Source organism: Chelmon rostratus, chromosome 2, assembly GCF_017976325.1.
Source record: "Chelmon rostratus isolate fCheRos1 chromosome 2, fCheRos1.pri, whole genome shotgun sequence".
Classification (NCBI taxonomy): Eukaryota; Metazoa; Chordata; class Actinopteri; order Chaetodontiformes; family Chaetodontidae; genus Chelmon; species Chelmon rostratus.
In genome coordinates, this window is record NC_055659.1 from 31,244,163 (window position 1) to 31,260,778 (window position 16,616).

General features: G+C 42.7%; 1 protein-coding gene across 7 annotated transcripts in view; it reads left to right on the forward strand.

Moving 5' to 3' along the window:
• Positions 1 to 16,616, forward strand: part of plekha6 (pleckstrin homology domain containing, family A member 6) — a 100,903-nt gene that overhangs the window by 25,523 nt on the left and 58,764 nt on the right. For all 7 annotated transcript variants that reach the window (XR_006007195.1, XM_041946887.1, XM_041946918.1 and 4 more), the window contains exons 3-6: positions 122 to 202; positions 5,067 to 5,178; positions 5,576 to 5,680; positions 7,335 to 7,407. Coding sequence is in view for 6 of the 7 variants with exons in the window: in XM_041946887.1 (XP_041802821.1) it covers positions 180 to 202; positions 5,067 to 5,178; positions 5,576 to 5,680; positions 7,335 to 7,407 (313 nt within the window). In the remaining variant the exon portion in view is untranslated. The remainder of the gene's footprint in view (positions 1 to 121; positions 203 to 5,066; positions 5,179 to 5,575; positions 5,681 to 7,334; positions 7,408 to 16,616) is intronic.

Genomic DNA, 16,616 nt, shown 5'->3' on the forward strand with positions numbered 1-16,616 from the left:
CATCAGCTGGACGACGGGTTTATGCCGAGAAAAATCTAACTGTACCACAACTTGACTGACTTGTCTATGTTTAACATTTTTTTATATATGTCCTCTTTGTCCTTGATGTGTTTGTTTTCAGTCATGATGCCAGTGGACCAGCTGGACCAGAAGTGAGCCAGATCCAGCTGGAAGAGCCTATGCCAATACACTCCTATCTGCAGTAAGTACTATAAACAGAGCTTACCAGCATACGCTCTCTCTCTCTCTCTATATATATATATATATATATATATATATATATATATATATATATATATACACCACCACTGATGGGGTGGTATCTGTGTCATCCTCAAGCTCGGGTCCTGGCTGTCCTAAGACTGCGCTCTTCTGGAGTGAGGCTTCAGAAGTTGTTCCTTGGATCTGTTGAAGCCACTCTCCCAGTTTGGGTGTTTCTGCCCCGAGTGCCCCCACTACCACAGGGACCACGCTCGCCTTGACCTTCCACATCCGTTCCAGCTGCTTTTTCAACCCTTGGTACTTCTCAATTTTCTCGTGTTCCTTCTTCCTGATGTCGGCATCAGCTGGAATCACCACATCTATTACTACCACCCTCTTCTGTTCTTTGTCCACCACCACTATGTCCGGTTGGTTAGCCAGGAGCTGTTTGTCAGTCTGGAAGCTGAAGTCCCACAGAATCTTGGCCCTGTTGTTCTCAGCCACTTTCTGTGGTATGCCCCATTGGGATTTGGGTACTTCTATTCCATACTGGTTGCACTGGTTGTAAATAGACACTTCTCTTTATCTTTCTTTAAAGTGGGTGAAGCATTATGCAACTCTGCACATGGGAAACTCACTTTTTTTTTTTTTTGGCGCTGTTCATTTTTTGGATCCGAATGGGGGACCCCTTTTGGATTCAGCCACAGCTCTAAGCATCCCACGTACACATGTGAAGAACTCAAGAACCCTTCTTTGCTGTACGTGGAGGTGTACGAAATAGGGGAAGACTTCTATTATTATTATGGGAAGAAGCTGGAGGAGAAGCTGGCCCAGAACAATGCGCGAGACGTGTGGAGAGGACTGAAGAACATCTCTGGATTTGGACAGAGTGCCAGAGGGACAGATGATGGAGACCAGCACTGGGTGGATGAATTAAACTACTTCAACCGATTTGATTCTCTCCCCACCCCCTCTGCTCCCCTTCCTGCTCCCCCCTCTTCACACGTCTCCAGCCCAGAGGCCATTCCCCCCCTCCCCAGACCACCTTCACCTGCACCCCCAGGCTGTGGGGACCAGCTCTGTGAGTTCCTCTGCCACTTCTTTAACCTGAGCCTGGAGAAGGTCCCCGTCCTGTGGAAGACCTCCTCTTTGATCCCTGTTCCTAAAACAGCACACGCTCTGACCTCCCACCTCATGAAGACCATGGAGAGGCTCCTCCTCAGCCACCTCCGCTCCGTGGTGACCTCCACCCTGGACCCTGCAGTTTGCCTACAGGCCCAACATCGGGGTAGACGATGGCGTCATCTACCTGCTGCAACGGGCGCTCACCCATCTGGAGACCGCTGGCTGGACTGTGAGGGTTATGTTCTTTGACTTCTCCAGAGCTTTCAACACCATAAGACCAGCGCTGCTGAGGGGGAAGCTGGAGGATGCTGGAGTGGATGGACATCTTACTGCCTGGACCATCGACTACCTCACTGACCATCCACAGTACGTGCGACTGTGCAGCTGTGAGTCAAGTGGTCGTCTGCAGCATGGGTGCACCCCAGGGCATTGTCCTCTCACCTTTCGTCTTCACCATCTACACCTTGGACTTCACCTACAACACCGACAGCTGCCATCTTCAGAAGTTCTCTGATGACTCCACCATTGTGGGCTGTGTGTCAGAGGGTAACAAGCTGGAGTACCGGTCAGTCATTATGGACTTTGTGGACTGGTGTGAGCGCAACCACCTGTGTTTGAACACCAGTAAAACAAAGGAGATGGTGGTTGACTTCAGAAGGAGGACACTACCATACTCACCAGTCAACATCCAGGGGGAGGACATTGAGACAGTGGATAGTTTCAAGTGCCTGGGTGTTCACCTTAACAAAAAACTGGACTGGTCCCACAACACTGATGCCCTGTACAAGAGGGGCCAGAGTCGCCTCCACCTCCTGAGGAGACTGAGGTCCTTCAGAGTGTGCTCAGGACTTTTTATGACTCTGTGGTAGCCTCTGTAATCCTATACGCTGTCGTCTGCTGGGCCCTGGACAGCACAGAGCGGGACAGGAAGAGACTGAACAAGCTGGTCAGGAGGGCCAGCTCTGTCCTGGGCTGCCCACTGGACTGTGTGGAGGAGGTGGGTGAGAGGAGGCTGTTGGCCAAGCTCACAGCCATCATGGACACAACTCTCACCCTCTGCACTGGACTGTAGAGGAGCTGAGCAGCTCTTTCAGTGGCCAATTGAGACACCCTCAGTGCAGGAAGGAGTGCTACCGCAGGTTGTTCATTTCCACCACTGTCAGACTGTACAACTCCAATGTATACTTATTATGTGCAACAACCTCTGTTATTCTCTGATTACAAACATCCAAATCCCATCCTACTTAAACCTTCACAGTTGTAATTTCTTGCTCCGTTTGTTTCTATTTGCACCTTTATTTGCACCTCTATTGTTCTTGTTCTTCCTATTGTAGCGATACCGCAGGTCATTCATTAATCCCCCCCGTGTCTTCTGAAGAGCTCCTGTATGAGTGAATTTCTCCATTGTGAGATCAATAAAATCTAATCTAATCTAATCTAATTTAGCCCTCTGCCTCCCTCTTTCCACTTAGTGTATAGCCTCAGGGTACTGGACTTGGGGTGATGATGGTGAGGAGCTTTCTAGTCTTGATATCTGTCGCTTCTCTCTCCTCCTTTGGCCATGTTATGATATCAGCAAGGTATCTGATGACTGGTATTGCGTACATGTTGATGGCATGTTGACTTCCTTGTGGCCTCTTCATGACTTGTTGGTCTCAGTGATGGTTCCTGTGGGGCTTGTTTCAGAGCAGCATTCACATCCACTAGTTGATCTTCTGAAGGTACTTGGCAACTCAGCTTCGGTATTCGTCGGGGGCTCCAGGTTTCCAGTTGGATCACGATCTTCGTTCTCAGGCTGTTGGTATCTGTTGGGGCTTGGTACCCAATCTCTGGGGCTTGGATCCCAGTCTCTGGCTGTGGGGGTGATGATGACATCCCCCTGCTGACCTGTCGTCCCTTGCCGTAGCATTGTTGTTGTATCTCATCAATCTCGAGTTGTGCTAATAGCTGTTGTTAGCTTTGATTGTGGGTTTTGAAGTATCCAATGCTCCCACTTTCGCTGCATGTATCCCCTCTTGTACAGTAGCATTCCAGCAACTCTTTCTGCACAATTTTCTGCCCTCGTCCATCTGTGTTTCGTTCCAGTAGCCCATTTGTCATCAGTTTGCCCTGGTTCCTTAGCAACTGTGATGATGTTTCCCCTGACAGGGATTCGAACCCCCAATCTCCCGTGTCACACACACACACACACACACACACACACATATATATATATATATATATATATATATATATATATATATATATATATATATTTGGAATGAACTGCCACTGCACATCAGGCAGTCCTCATCCATGACCACTTTTAAATCTCTTCTTAAAATGCACCTCTTTTCCTTCTCCTTTCCTTTTATCACCTCTAAGGGGTTGAGGTCCAGGCTTTGAGGGGGGCATTCCATCATTTTCAATGTTCCAGCAGATTGCTTTTGTTGCAGGCACTTCTAGCAATACTTAGAAGAATGTTTAGGGTCACTAAAGACCATTCTCAGATGGTATTCTCACCAGAATGTTCTGGTATAGTTTCTTAACCATGATGCCATCAATTTTCATTTAGTCACGTGTTCCTGAGCCTGAAATGGCACACCACACCATAATGCTACCCCCTTGTTGTTTAACTGTTGCTAAGAGACACTCACTTTTTTATCTCTCCCCCTCCCACCATCAAACATACACGCTTCGCTTGCTGTTCAAACTTGGACTCATCAGTCCACAACACTTCATCTTCCTTTTTCCTTTTCTTGTGTCAAATTTCAGGCGTTTTGCTGTATTTTTGCTTTCAGTAATGGCTTCTTTGCTGCTATTCTGCCAACAAGTCCTTCTTCTCCCAGTTTCCGACGCACAGTACTTGAAGATACTGTTGCAACATTTGGAATTGTGGTGTTGATCTCGTCACACACTTCTCGTGAGATCTTTCTCCAGTTCTTAAGACTGAGAATTTTGAGATGCTTCACTTGTCTGTCAGAAAGTTTCTTTTTTCTATGCCTCCCCTTTTGGTTCTGGTGTGAGCTGGTGGCATCAGGGCAGTCTAAAGTATACTTCACAGTGCTTGGACTGAATCTCAAGTTCTTATTTATGCAGCCGTAACTCCAGCCAGCATCAGTAAGGGCCTTTATTCAATCCATTGCTCACTTGTTAGCTCCTTCTTCATGAGCTGTGTCCTGAGGCTCTTGCATCACCATCAATTTAACCACTCAACCCCTGACAATGATTGCACCAGTAATTTGGCTTCTTCTGTGATTGAACATGATGGTGTGATATTGACAGTGAATTAGGCCAAGCTTGTTTTTTGTAAGGACAATGACCTAAATCTCCTTATAGAGCAAAATTAACTTTGTAGATATTTTATGGGTATTTTAGTGGCCAATTCAACAAATACAACTGAAATCTCTTAAATATAGCTAGTGTTATAATAAACACTGTGTGTGTATATATATATAAACACACACACACACACACACATATGCCCATATATATATATATATATATATATATATATATATATATATATATATATATATATACACACACACACACACACATCATCCACGAGAGGACTTTTACTGCATTTTTCTAACATGGGGGCACAATGGGGCAAACTGTTGGAAAAACATTTTCTTTGAAGAATGTCTCTACAGACAAGTTAACAGTCATTTTCTGGCAATCACACACTTCTCTTGTCAGGCTATAAATGATTGGAGTGCAATTAACTAACGAGTTCATGCTTTTGTTGTTTTGTCTAGTTACTGTTATTTGGATATGAATGGGAAGGTGAATACGACAGAGAAGATTCCTCACTCTAAAAGTGCCAGTATGGTGTCAGAGCTTTCTTCAGAAGCCCAGCCTTACACCAGGGTGAGCACACACATGCACACATGCATGCACACAAATGCACGTACACACACACACGTGTTTCCATAACTTTTGGGGAAAAAGTTGTTTTGCATAAAATTACAAACACATATATACAAACTAACTAGCCCATACTAGACAAAATTTCAAATTGTGCATCTGTCAAACATTAATTTCAGAAAACTGAAGAAAAAAAAAAGTTTTGGTCTAAAAGTTCACTTATAACCTATGCATGCACTGTGGATGGAGACATACATACCCTCATTCACTGATCCTGTCAATCCTCTATACCTTGCTATTATAGTGTAAATTGCTTGGTACTTGATACATTGTATTAACAACCACAACCAATGTATTAACCCTCTTCCTCTTCTTCTTCCATATCTCTTCTGACTTGCAGACATCTCGGACTCCAAGAAAGGTAGCAATGTTTGGGAAGCGCTCCAACTCTATGCGAAGGAATCCCAAAGCAGAGGTGACCAAACAAGGATGGCTGTACAAGCAGGTAAAACTTTTCTCTCTACTCTTAGTATTAAAGAAGAACTCCATTGGTTTTACAGCAGTCCGCTCATCATATTGGACAGGACACAGCTAGGAGTCTTATAATGCCTTCTGTGGCTCTGGAGAAGCTTTGTCAGGTCTGAGAAACGAAGCTTAATGATGTCACTGTGACGTGCAACAAAATATACTATCAAGTTGTATTATGGGAATTGAAGGATCCTGTGTTTTTCAAGCTTGACCCAAATTAGGGACTACAATTGAGGATATCTTGGCCCCTGTTGCTTTGATTTTGAACATTCTTCTGTATCTGTCTCTTGTGAGTCCCCCAATTTTACAGAAGTGCAATACTAAATTACTTGATGTAGCAATGGGGATACACAGGCCGAGACTGAAAAAAAATTGTTGCATGATAGTAATTCTTAGTAGGGCTGTGCAATTTGACTACATGTCACAATATAGCACATTTTCAGAAAATTCAAGGAATCAGTAGTTTGCCATGGAACTTTCAAATTTCTATTACATTTTCAATTACATACTCAACAATTAAAAGGTCCTTACTAATATTTGATTATTTTTCTCCTTTTATTTAGAATCCTTGTGCAAGTTTTCAATTAAACATGTAACAAAATGCAAAATATTAATGTATCAAATATAAAAGGCTGAATAGAAAACACTTTTCACTGTAGTTGCAACCAAATAAGCCCATTGTCTGAGTCCGTGTTTTGTTTTGAGTACTCGACTGTGCTTTAGTGGCTATTATCCGCAGATTCTCTCTGTTCATGATTCTTGTAGCTGTAGTAAAAGATGCTAGTGGTTTTTCAGCCTGTTGTGGCGTTATAATGGGTGAGCTTGTAGAACCCAAAAGCACATCGGTAGACAGCGATCAATGTGAGCAGTTTATTTGTGGTTTCTTGGCTGGTCGGAGTCCTCTTGTTCGTAATTACCTGATTCTGTGTCACTCACTCTCCCACAACCCCCAGCGTAACCATACACCTCAACAAAGCTATAGCAACCACATACCCAGCCTCATCTTTTTTTAATGGCAACAATGACTTTAGAGCAACAGCACCTTAAACAAATAACTACAATAAATACAAACAACAGGAAAGCACCAGCAATGTGCTGGTGAAACCCAAGAGACCAATGCCCACCTCAAGAGACCCACCAACTAAACTAATCTTGGAGGAAGCAAATGGCTTTCCTAGAGTTGGAGGCAAAAGGGAGAAGATAGAGACGACGAAGAAGAGAAAAACAAAGCTCTTTCCTTCATGCAGAGTTTCTGCCTGCATCCATGCCTTGCTGAATAATGTAAATTCTTATCCAAATAAAATTATTGCAATGATAGCCCACATTTCCCATCATGCATAGTGTTGGACTGAGTAGTTTGTTAAGTTTGCTGTTTTATGTCGCAAAATGCAAATATTACATTTTGCTAGTGTTTGTAATGTAAATGTTCACAATATGGTGGTTCATATTGGTAATTGCCACTTTTTTGCTGGGTTATAATTTTAACCATTAGTCAGGCAGCTGCTATATTTCTTGTCTCTAGCTCTGTTTTGTTCCTGCTTTTTAAGCTCTACTAACAATAATCAAGACAAAGATCCTGACATTCATGATAATGATGTGATGATTAAAGTGTTCGACATGTTCTCCTACAGGCCAGCAGTGGTGTGAAGCAGTGGAACAAGAGGTGGTTCGTCCTCACTGACAGATGTCTCTTCTACTACAAAGGTTTGTACTTCATTCTGTTCTCCAGCCTGGATATCTGTAACGGCCCTGGTGAGCTCAGACTCAGGTGCAGAGAAAGACACAGGAGGCAGAGTGAGGTTCAAACAAAAATCACTGTCTTTACTATGATCCAAAAAAAGGCAAACATCCAAACAAAACAGACAGGAAAAAGGCAGAACTCTTCAAAATCATTAACAAGGAAAGTTCAACCAACCCCGTGAGCCAAACGCAGCAAAACCACAAGGTGAAGTCACTGGGAACGAAGACAATCTGGCAGAGACATGTGGAGATGGTGGGGGTTTTTACACACAGGGAAGGGAGGAGGGTAATCAGAGGCAGGTGAGTAAGTGGGGTTGGGTTGATGAGAGGTGGGAAAACACAGCAAACTGAAATGACACAAGAGGTAGAGTTACAAAAATTAAACACGACTGGACCACCCCCCCCCCCCCCCAGGATCCTTATCCAGGATATCCCTAGATGGGACCAAGGACCTCTCCTCAGGACCATATCCCTCCCAATCAGCCAGGTATTGGTGACCTCTACCCCTGCGTCGGACAGCCAGCAGGTGCTTCACAGTAAAGGCAGACCTTTTCTTCACAGGTTTGACTTTGGATGCACTTTCATGTTTCTGGGAAGACGTAATTGCACAGCCACAAGATTAATGATTTTGGAGATGGGGAAGGGGCCAGTAAACCTGGGAGCCAACTTCCGACTTTCCACACAGAGAGGCAGGTCTTGAGTGGAAAGCCAAACACTCTGTCCCACACGGTAACAAGGAGCCGGAGTACGTTGTTTGTCAGCTTCCCTCTTGTAGCGTCCTGAGGCCCGAAGAAGAGCTGCCTGAGCCCTCTTCCAGGTGAGATGACAACGACAAACCAGGGCCTGAGCAGACCACACAGCAACCTCACCCTCTTGGTTTCGAAACAGTGGTGACTGGTACCCATAAACACAGTAAAAGGGGGACAGACCAGTGGCAAAAATGGGAAGTGAGTTATGTGCATACTCAATCCAGACCAACTGTTCACTCCACTGGGACAGATTCTGGGAGACTATGCATCTGAGGGCCGTTTCCAGTTCCTGATTGTAACGTTCTGCCTGACCATTGGATTGGGGATGAAAACCAGAGGAGAGGCAGGCTGTGGCACCAATCAGTCGGCAGAACTCCCACCAGGCAAACTGAGGCCCTCTATCTTAAACAACATCTTGTGGCAGGCCATGCAGACGAAAAACATGAGACAACATGGCCTCTGCCATCTCCTTAGCAGAGGGGAGTTTGGCCAAAGGGACAAAGTGTGCCATCTTGGAAAAGCGATCAATAATGGTGATTATAACGGTCATACCTTCAGAAGGGGGCAAGCCAGTGACAAAGTCCAATGATATGTGGGACTAGGGTGGTCGGGGTACTGGGAGGATGAAGCAGCTCATGCGATCGCTGTCGTGAGGTCTTATTCTGGGCACAAAGAGTGCAGGCTGAGACAAATTCCCCCACATCCCCCACTAAAGAAGGCCACCAAAACCGCTGCTTCAGCAGACTGACTGTCCGACTCACCCCTAGATGGCAGCTCAGCCTGAAGGCATGAGCCCATTACAGCACCTGTGGACGAAGCGGAATCGGGATGAAGAGGAGGTTCTGAGGACATCCGTCCAGAACTTTAGCCCCCTCCTGTGTTCGTCCCACCCCACTCTCAATGTCCCAAGTTAGTGCTCCAATCACAAGGGCAGCGGACAGGATGGTAGAGGGGGCCCTAGGAAAGTCATCGGTTTCAAACTGGCGGAGAAGGCATCTGGTTTGGTGTTCCTGGAGCCAGGGCGATAAGACAGGGTGAAGTTGAATCGGGTAAAAAACAGGGCCCACCTGGCTTGACGTGAGTTCAACCTCCTGGCTGTTCTGATGTATTCCAGGTTCTTATGGTCCGTCCATACTAGGAATGGCTGTTCAGTCCCTTCTAGCCAGTGTCTCCACTTTGGACAGTTTTCTGGAAAAGAAAGCACATGGGTGAACCTTATTGTCGTTGAAATAGTGTTGAGAAAGCAGTGCCCCCACCCCCACATCTGAGGCATCAACCTCAATGATGAATTGAAGCTTGGGGTCAGGCATGGAGAGGATGGGTGAGGAGGTGAACCGGTGCTTCAGGGAATTGAAGGCCTCTTCTGCTTAAGTGTTCCACTGAAACTTAGAACCATGAGAAGTGAGGGCATGTAAAGGGGCTGCTATGAAGCTGTAGTTCCTGATAAAGCGTCTATAAAAGTTAGCAAACCCCAAGAATCTCTGCACCTGCTTGCGGTCAGGCAGTGTTGCCCAGGCAACCACTGCACTTACCTTGGCAGGATCTATTTGGATGCTTCCAGGTGACACGATGAACCCCAGGAGAGAGACTGACTGCTGGTGAAACTCACATTATTCCGGCTTGACAAAAAGCTGGCTCTCCAACATCCGCTGAAGAACCTGCTGGACATGCTGGACATGCTCATTCTCATTCTTAGAAAAAAATCGGAATATCATCCAAGTAGACAAAGACAAAGCGGTTAAGCATATCACGAAGAACATCATTGACCAGGGACTGAAAAACTGTTGGGGAGTTAGTAAGTCAAAAGGCATCACCAGATATTAATAATGGCCACTAGGGGTGTTGAAAGCAGTCTCCCGCTCATCCCCCTCCCTAATACGAACAAGATGGTAAGCATTTCTGAGATCGAGCTTAGTAACGTAGAGACAGCCCTTAGGGGGGAAGGTCCCAGGGAGAAGGTCGATGGCACAGTCATATGGTCTGTGAGGAGGCACAGAAGTTGCATGAGCCTATTGAAAACCTCTTTCAAATCCATGTAAGCAGAGGGAACGCCAGACAGCTCAGAGAACTCTGAGGAAGGGTCAACAGGCTTGGGGAGATCAGCAGATAGGAGACGGGATGAATGACAATGGTTACTCCAGCCCAGGATAGTGCCAGTAGTCCAGTCTATATGTGGATTGTGCTTGGTTAGCCATGGAAAACCACGAGTGAGAGGGAGTTCAGGAGAGTCAATAATGTAAAAAGAAATAGTCTCTGAATGATTACCTGACATGAGGAGGGCAAGAGCTGGAGTTTGGAGAGACACATGACAGAGGAGACGACCATCAAGGGGGGGAGGGGAGAGGCTTGAGTTGCAGCTGGAGGTGGTGAGCGAGGCCTTGGTCCATGAAGTTTTCATCAGCTCCGGAGTCCATGAAAGCAGCTAATTCCAAGGAAACCACAGGAGGCGAAATATGGGCCTGGGTGAGTGCACGGGAGGGTCTTGTAGAAAAAGTTCTGCTCACCAGTAACCCTCCATTCATTGATGAGCACGGCCTTTTACTGGGCATGCTGCCAGGAAATGTCCTTTGAGACCACAGTAGATGCATCTTCCCTCCCTAAAGCAGCGCTAGGTGATCCTTAATATCATCAGAAAGGTTATGCAGGAAAGTGTCAGACAGAGACTGAGTGTTCCATTTTGCTGTCAGCCGAGTCCGAAAATGAATGGCGTGTTCTGCGACGCAGCTGTTGCCCTGGTTAGAGAGCTGCCTCATGACCAGGGGTGTAATGTCCAAAAACCCTTCTTAGGGCGGCAGAAAAAGTCTCCTCAGACTGGCATACTGGTGACTGTCTGTCCCATTCAGCAGTAGCCCACTCTTGTGTTCTTCCACTGAGATTGGTGATCATAAAGGCAAGACTTGAATGATCAGTGGGAAATGATGATGGCTGGAGGCCAAATGTTAGGGAGCAGAGAGTCAGGAAGGAGCGGCAGGTTTCAGGATCCCAGTCATACCTTTCAATGGGTGGTGCACATGGTTCATGGCAAAGGACAGGCTGGGGATCAGGCGTGGCTGTGGGGCCAGGGGAGGGCAGAAGGGGTAGAGGCAGCCGGAGCTTGCTTGCCAAGTAGCGTTAAACACAAACAAGCTCTTGAACATCTCTGCCCAACTTGTTCATGGTCCTTCAGCTGCTGCCCTTGAGACTGGAGAGCAGAACGGAGGGCATCATTCTCTGCTGAGTCTGACATGGCCAGATTGTACTGTAACAGCCCTGGTGAGCTCAGATTCAGGTGCAGAGAAAGACACAGGAGGCAGAGTGAGGTTCAAACAAAAACCACTGTCTTGACTATGATCCAAAAAAAAGGCAAACACAAGTAGTCCACAAAGGCAAACAAAAAAGTTTTTTATGGCTATGTTTGGGCACTGACAGTGCTTGGTTAAGGTTAGGGAAATACAGAAAATATTGTTGCAAGTGATTACAAACATTTGAACGTTATGATACATATATGTACTAATTATGAGATTTTATCAAAAAACCCTTGATTCCAATGCCATAATTATGGATTTATCTACTATTAAATTATTTTTTTCATGTTGTCATAATCACAATGTTATGTTGTATATTGTAATTCTAAAATCTTACAGATATCATTGTTATGGTGAAACATGTTATTTCTAGTTTAGAACTATGAGATCTTTACTTTCTGTAATTGTGACATAGTATTGGTTTAAATGCAATTTTGCATTGCATTTCCATGACCAGCTCACTAGGCAATGTATTTAAACAATAACATCATCACCAGAGTTGTGATTAATGATGGAAAGGTTTTTAAAGTCACATCTTTATCTTAAATCACTTGTGTCTTTATCAACATAATTCACAACCTAAGAGAAAATGTATCAATTGAATTATTTCATCAACTCAGTATCAAAATACATGTGCTTGGCTTTGAAAATACAGAGGTATTTCAATGGTATAATGTCAACAGGGAACTTTTTTTTAACTGTCCAGTGTGGCTCATGTCTCAATAACCTGTTGTTCGTCCTGTTAGTCCTCTATCTCAGAGCTAATTGCAGCCTTGAATAACCTTGTACAGGATTCCAGCAATAAATCTACATGTTGTGACAAGAGTAGAACACCCGACAAAACAGTCACTTCTGGATTAACTGCTGCATTCTTTCCCTTTCTTTGTTGCTGTGGCTATTCTTTGTTTCTTTTGACCTCCTATCTCTGAAACCATGTCATAAAATAATCCAAGTTAAGGTTGTGATCACTTGATATATTTCTAATTGAAAACTTGGACTTAAAATGCCCATGCTTTTCTTACTTTTTTTCGGGTTAATTCCTTTCTGTGCTGGAGGTTTCGCTCTTTATTCTGAACACGTTGTTTTGTTCCAGCTTCCCCTCCATCTCTGCCCAGCCCAGCTGTGTTTTAGGAAAAGAAGGCTTAGAGAGAGGGAGCAATGTGACAGTGCAATTTACCACTGCCACTGCTATGCCAGCGAGGACCTAGGGCCAAAAAATTGACAAAAAGGGAGGAAAAAAAAACAAACATTTGAGTTGTGTTTTACAGGGTTGTATCTGCACCTCCAAGGCACAACTTGTGCTTACACACTGGTGTCTGGTAAGACAAACATATAAGCCCAGTTTAGGTTTTAGACCAGGGATGGGGAATGTTTTACCTACCAAGGGCCATTTAAATTTTTCTTACATCCTTCAAGAGCCACACTAAATTATTGTATCACACTAACCTCTAGTGCAATGGCTGGAACTGCTTGTCTTCGGCAAGGTGTCTGATGTCAGGGGGTGGTGATGATGAGGCTATTTGCAGCTGGTTTCCAAATTTGGGTCAGTCAGTCTTGAGCAGAACCAAGTCTTTTCAAGTTTAAAAAGACTACTCACAGATCCCTTTGTTTACTTTCCATGTCCTGAAACCTCTCACCAAACACCTGAGGGAGTTTTACACACTCACCAGCATATTCAGATGTCATAGCAGGCGTTTGTTCTTGCAGTGGGAAAATACAAAATGTTATTCCTTTCAGGTTGCAGCAGAGAGCTGTAAAGCTGGTTGAGACTTTGGTGGAATAACTTGTTCTATATCAGCGATCCGCTCTGTAACAGTTCTTGGAGACAAACTGGCACTTTGGAACAATTTTACTGTCTGGTGCTAGCAGCTTTGCTTCTGCAACAAGGCACTCCTTCACAAATGTGCCTTCTGAAAGAGGTTTTAGCTACTAGCTATTAGTTCTCTCAGCACAGAACTTGACTGCATAACATGTCTTTGTCAGAATGTGGTCTTGTGAAAGCTGCTTGTTCTGCACTCAACTCTGCCGAATAGCATTAACTTCATCCGATAATTTGTACTTATCCAGGCCTTTTTGCTGGCTTGATTTATGAATGAAAATTTATTATGAAAGAATAACTTTTTCTTTTCTTGACGGTTGCCATGATGTATGTCATCCATATGACGTTACCGCTATCAATTTAGGGACTACAAGAAGGATGTATTGATCTACTGTTTTATGTTATTTTCTTTAATTGCAGAAAAAAGGAACTGTTGTGTAGAGGGTTTTTTTTTTTCAATTTTGGAGTGGCTTTTTTTTATCTAAAAACTCCCTTGCGAGTCAGATCTAATATATACTAATTCATATGACTTTGTTTCAGTACAATCTAATATTTCAGATATCTTTTCACTTTGACTAGACTAAAATCTGATCTAAATGATAAATGATAAACAGTATGAAGTTATGCAATAATATGCAAATAAACATTTTACTTGATTTTATTTGTCTTTTTATTTACATTAGCTATTTATCAGCAGTAGAATTCAACAACTTCAATTACTAAATTACAAGATCTTCAGTAAGCGGTAGCTAAAGTGATGTATAGACAAAAGAACAATACTGACTGAGAAAAGACTAAATGATTGCTTGTCTCTAGAGGATAAAGACACTTTGTCTGCTTCCTTTCGCCGCCTATGTGCCACCAGCAAATCTGCCAAGAAAACAAACTGATAATCTTTTCGAAAAACAAAATAAATAAAATAAAATAAAAAAAAAAAAATATATATATATATATCCTTCTGATGATGTTTTGTTATATATATGACAGTGTTATATATATATATATATATATATATATATATATATATAACTGACCGTGACCAAAACCACTTTTCTGACAACCACCAAGCCTTAGATTCTGTCCCTACAGCAAGAATCAAGATAAATGGACATCTTACTGATCCTGTTGTATTCTGATGATGTTTTGTTATATATCTGTAATCCAGATGCCCACATTCAGGATATAAACTCAGTATAAAAAATTGCAATTGTCTGAGTGACTCGTATAAAATAACAATGAAATCGTAAACAAGAAAATTAAAGAGAATGTTGTTCAGCATGCCTACTGAATTTTGAGTTGACACTATAAAATGTGCATTTTACCCAGGCTGTTCTTTTGTATCTATTTATGTCACTACCAGTTAAAGTTCCTGTTCATGATTTAAGGTTCTACTGGAGCCATAAACCACCGGACAAGGGTTGCAATCAATTGTCCAGTTCACAGAAACAAATCATAATATCTTATCTTTAAATCATCTTAAATATTGAACAAAGTATTATAAATACTCTACATATAATGAGTCAAACCAAACATGTGTTTCATCAAAATATCATTTCACAGATTAGCCATTAACCAAATGCCATTTCATAAGAAATAAACTGCTACTTACGTTTAAGGTTATTCAAAATTTCAGTGTCTTGCCCAAGGATACTTCGACATGTAGACTGCTGAGGCCACTGACCTTCTGATATGTAAAGGACCTCTCTACCTCTTGAACCAAAGCTGCCCCTAATCCAGACCTGTGTTTATAAAGTGGGAGGTGCCACCACAAGTATGATGAACCAGGACTTGGTGTCTCCTTGTGGAAATGAGGAAAAATAAACTTGCATTTTCTAACAGTCCCGCCCAGTTAGATTTCCAGATTCATTTAGAATGAAAGGAAGTCAAGGATTAAATACGGTACACTGTATGTAATTATCAGTGAAGTGGGAGGTGGTATGTCTCTCCCTATTCTTAGGGATTATTACCATTCTGCCCAATTAAAAACTCAGAGATGGATGAGGAAAATGCAAGGGTAAAAGCAATAATTGGAGATCACAAATTAGCAATAACTTATCTGGACCACTCGAGCCCCCTCATTTCATTTACCTTACACCTGTACACATCTAGTTTGACAGAAAAATCTTTGAAGGGTAAAAGAAATAAATTCACCTAAATTTTTAAGTGGTGAATATATTATAAAATATGGTAATATTAGAGCACACCGCTGGTCTTGTATATCTCTCTCACTCACTCTTCCTCCCTTCCATCCAGTTGTTTTGACTGGTTTATTATGACAAATGTACTACCTCTAAAACACTGATCAGACCTTGGAATAAGGGGGATCATCAAAGTAAATAGGATTCATCATATGGGGACAATAATAAATAATAAATGTGTATACCAAATTTCTCAGCAATCCAACCCATAGGTGTTGATGTATTTCTGTGAGAATGAAAGTGGTGGACCGACAGACAGACAAAGCTTTTAACTATGATCGTGCCTACTTGTCATCCCTCCAGAACCTGTTTGATCTTCAAGTCAGCTGATGCGCAGAAATTTCTTCTACCAAATGATAGTTCTTGTCACTATAGTATGAATAATATACACATATGATGCAGGTGCCCCTATAAATCAATTTTTTCATATCAAAGGAGTCATAAAATGGCCTCACCAATTCCACTGTCACACAACACTTTTAATGATGATTCTAAAACACCGAGGTAAAGTCTGAGTCTAAGTTGTCAGGTGACTTCAGCTATTGAGGCTCTTTTATGTTGTTCAGTGTCGCACGAAAATTGTTATAACACAACAGGCTCTTAATGATGAATTGTTTGAGGAGAAAACATATGAATTTCTCTGTGTGGAGCCCAGTTTTAGAAGTTCCAGTGCAACTGAGGTATGAAAATAACTGACTATGACTCACCATGTTTTCTTTTAAGAACTTCAGCAGGGGGCATGGTCCCTTCACTATCGGCTTAATATGTTAAGAACATTAAAGGTCCGCAGTGTAAGATTTAGTCAGAGATATTAGCAGAAATGGAAAGTAATATTCACAACTATGATTTCGTCAGTGTGTGTGTATATATATATATATATATGGTTGACACACCTTTGTAATTTTGTCATTATCTATTGGTACAGCATTTAAAAATGCTTCACAGTGGGAGTTGTAGTAGTTGACATTCATCAATAAACACTTAAATAGGCACTCATATCTACCTACAACAACAAAATAGCATATTATAAACCATTTATTAATTGTTTATATACGGCTTATAAAGGCTTTATACAGTTAAAATAAATTGGTACCGTCATGTCTTATACACAAGAAATTAAATG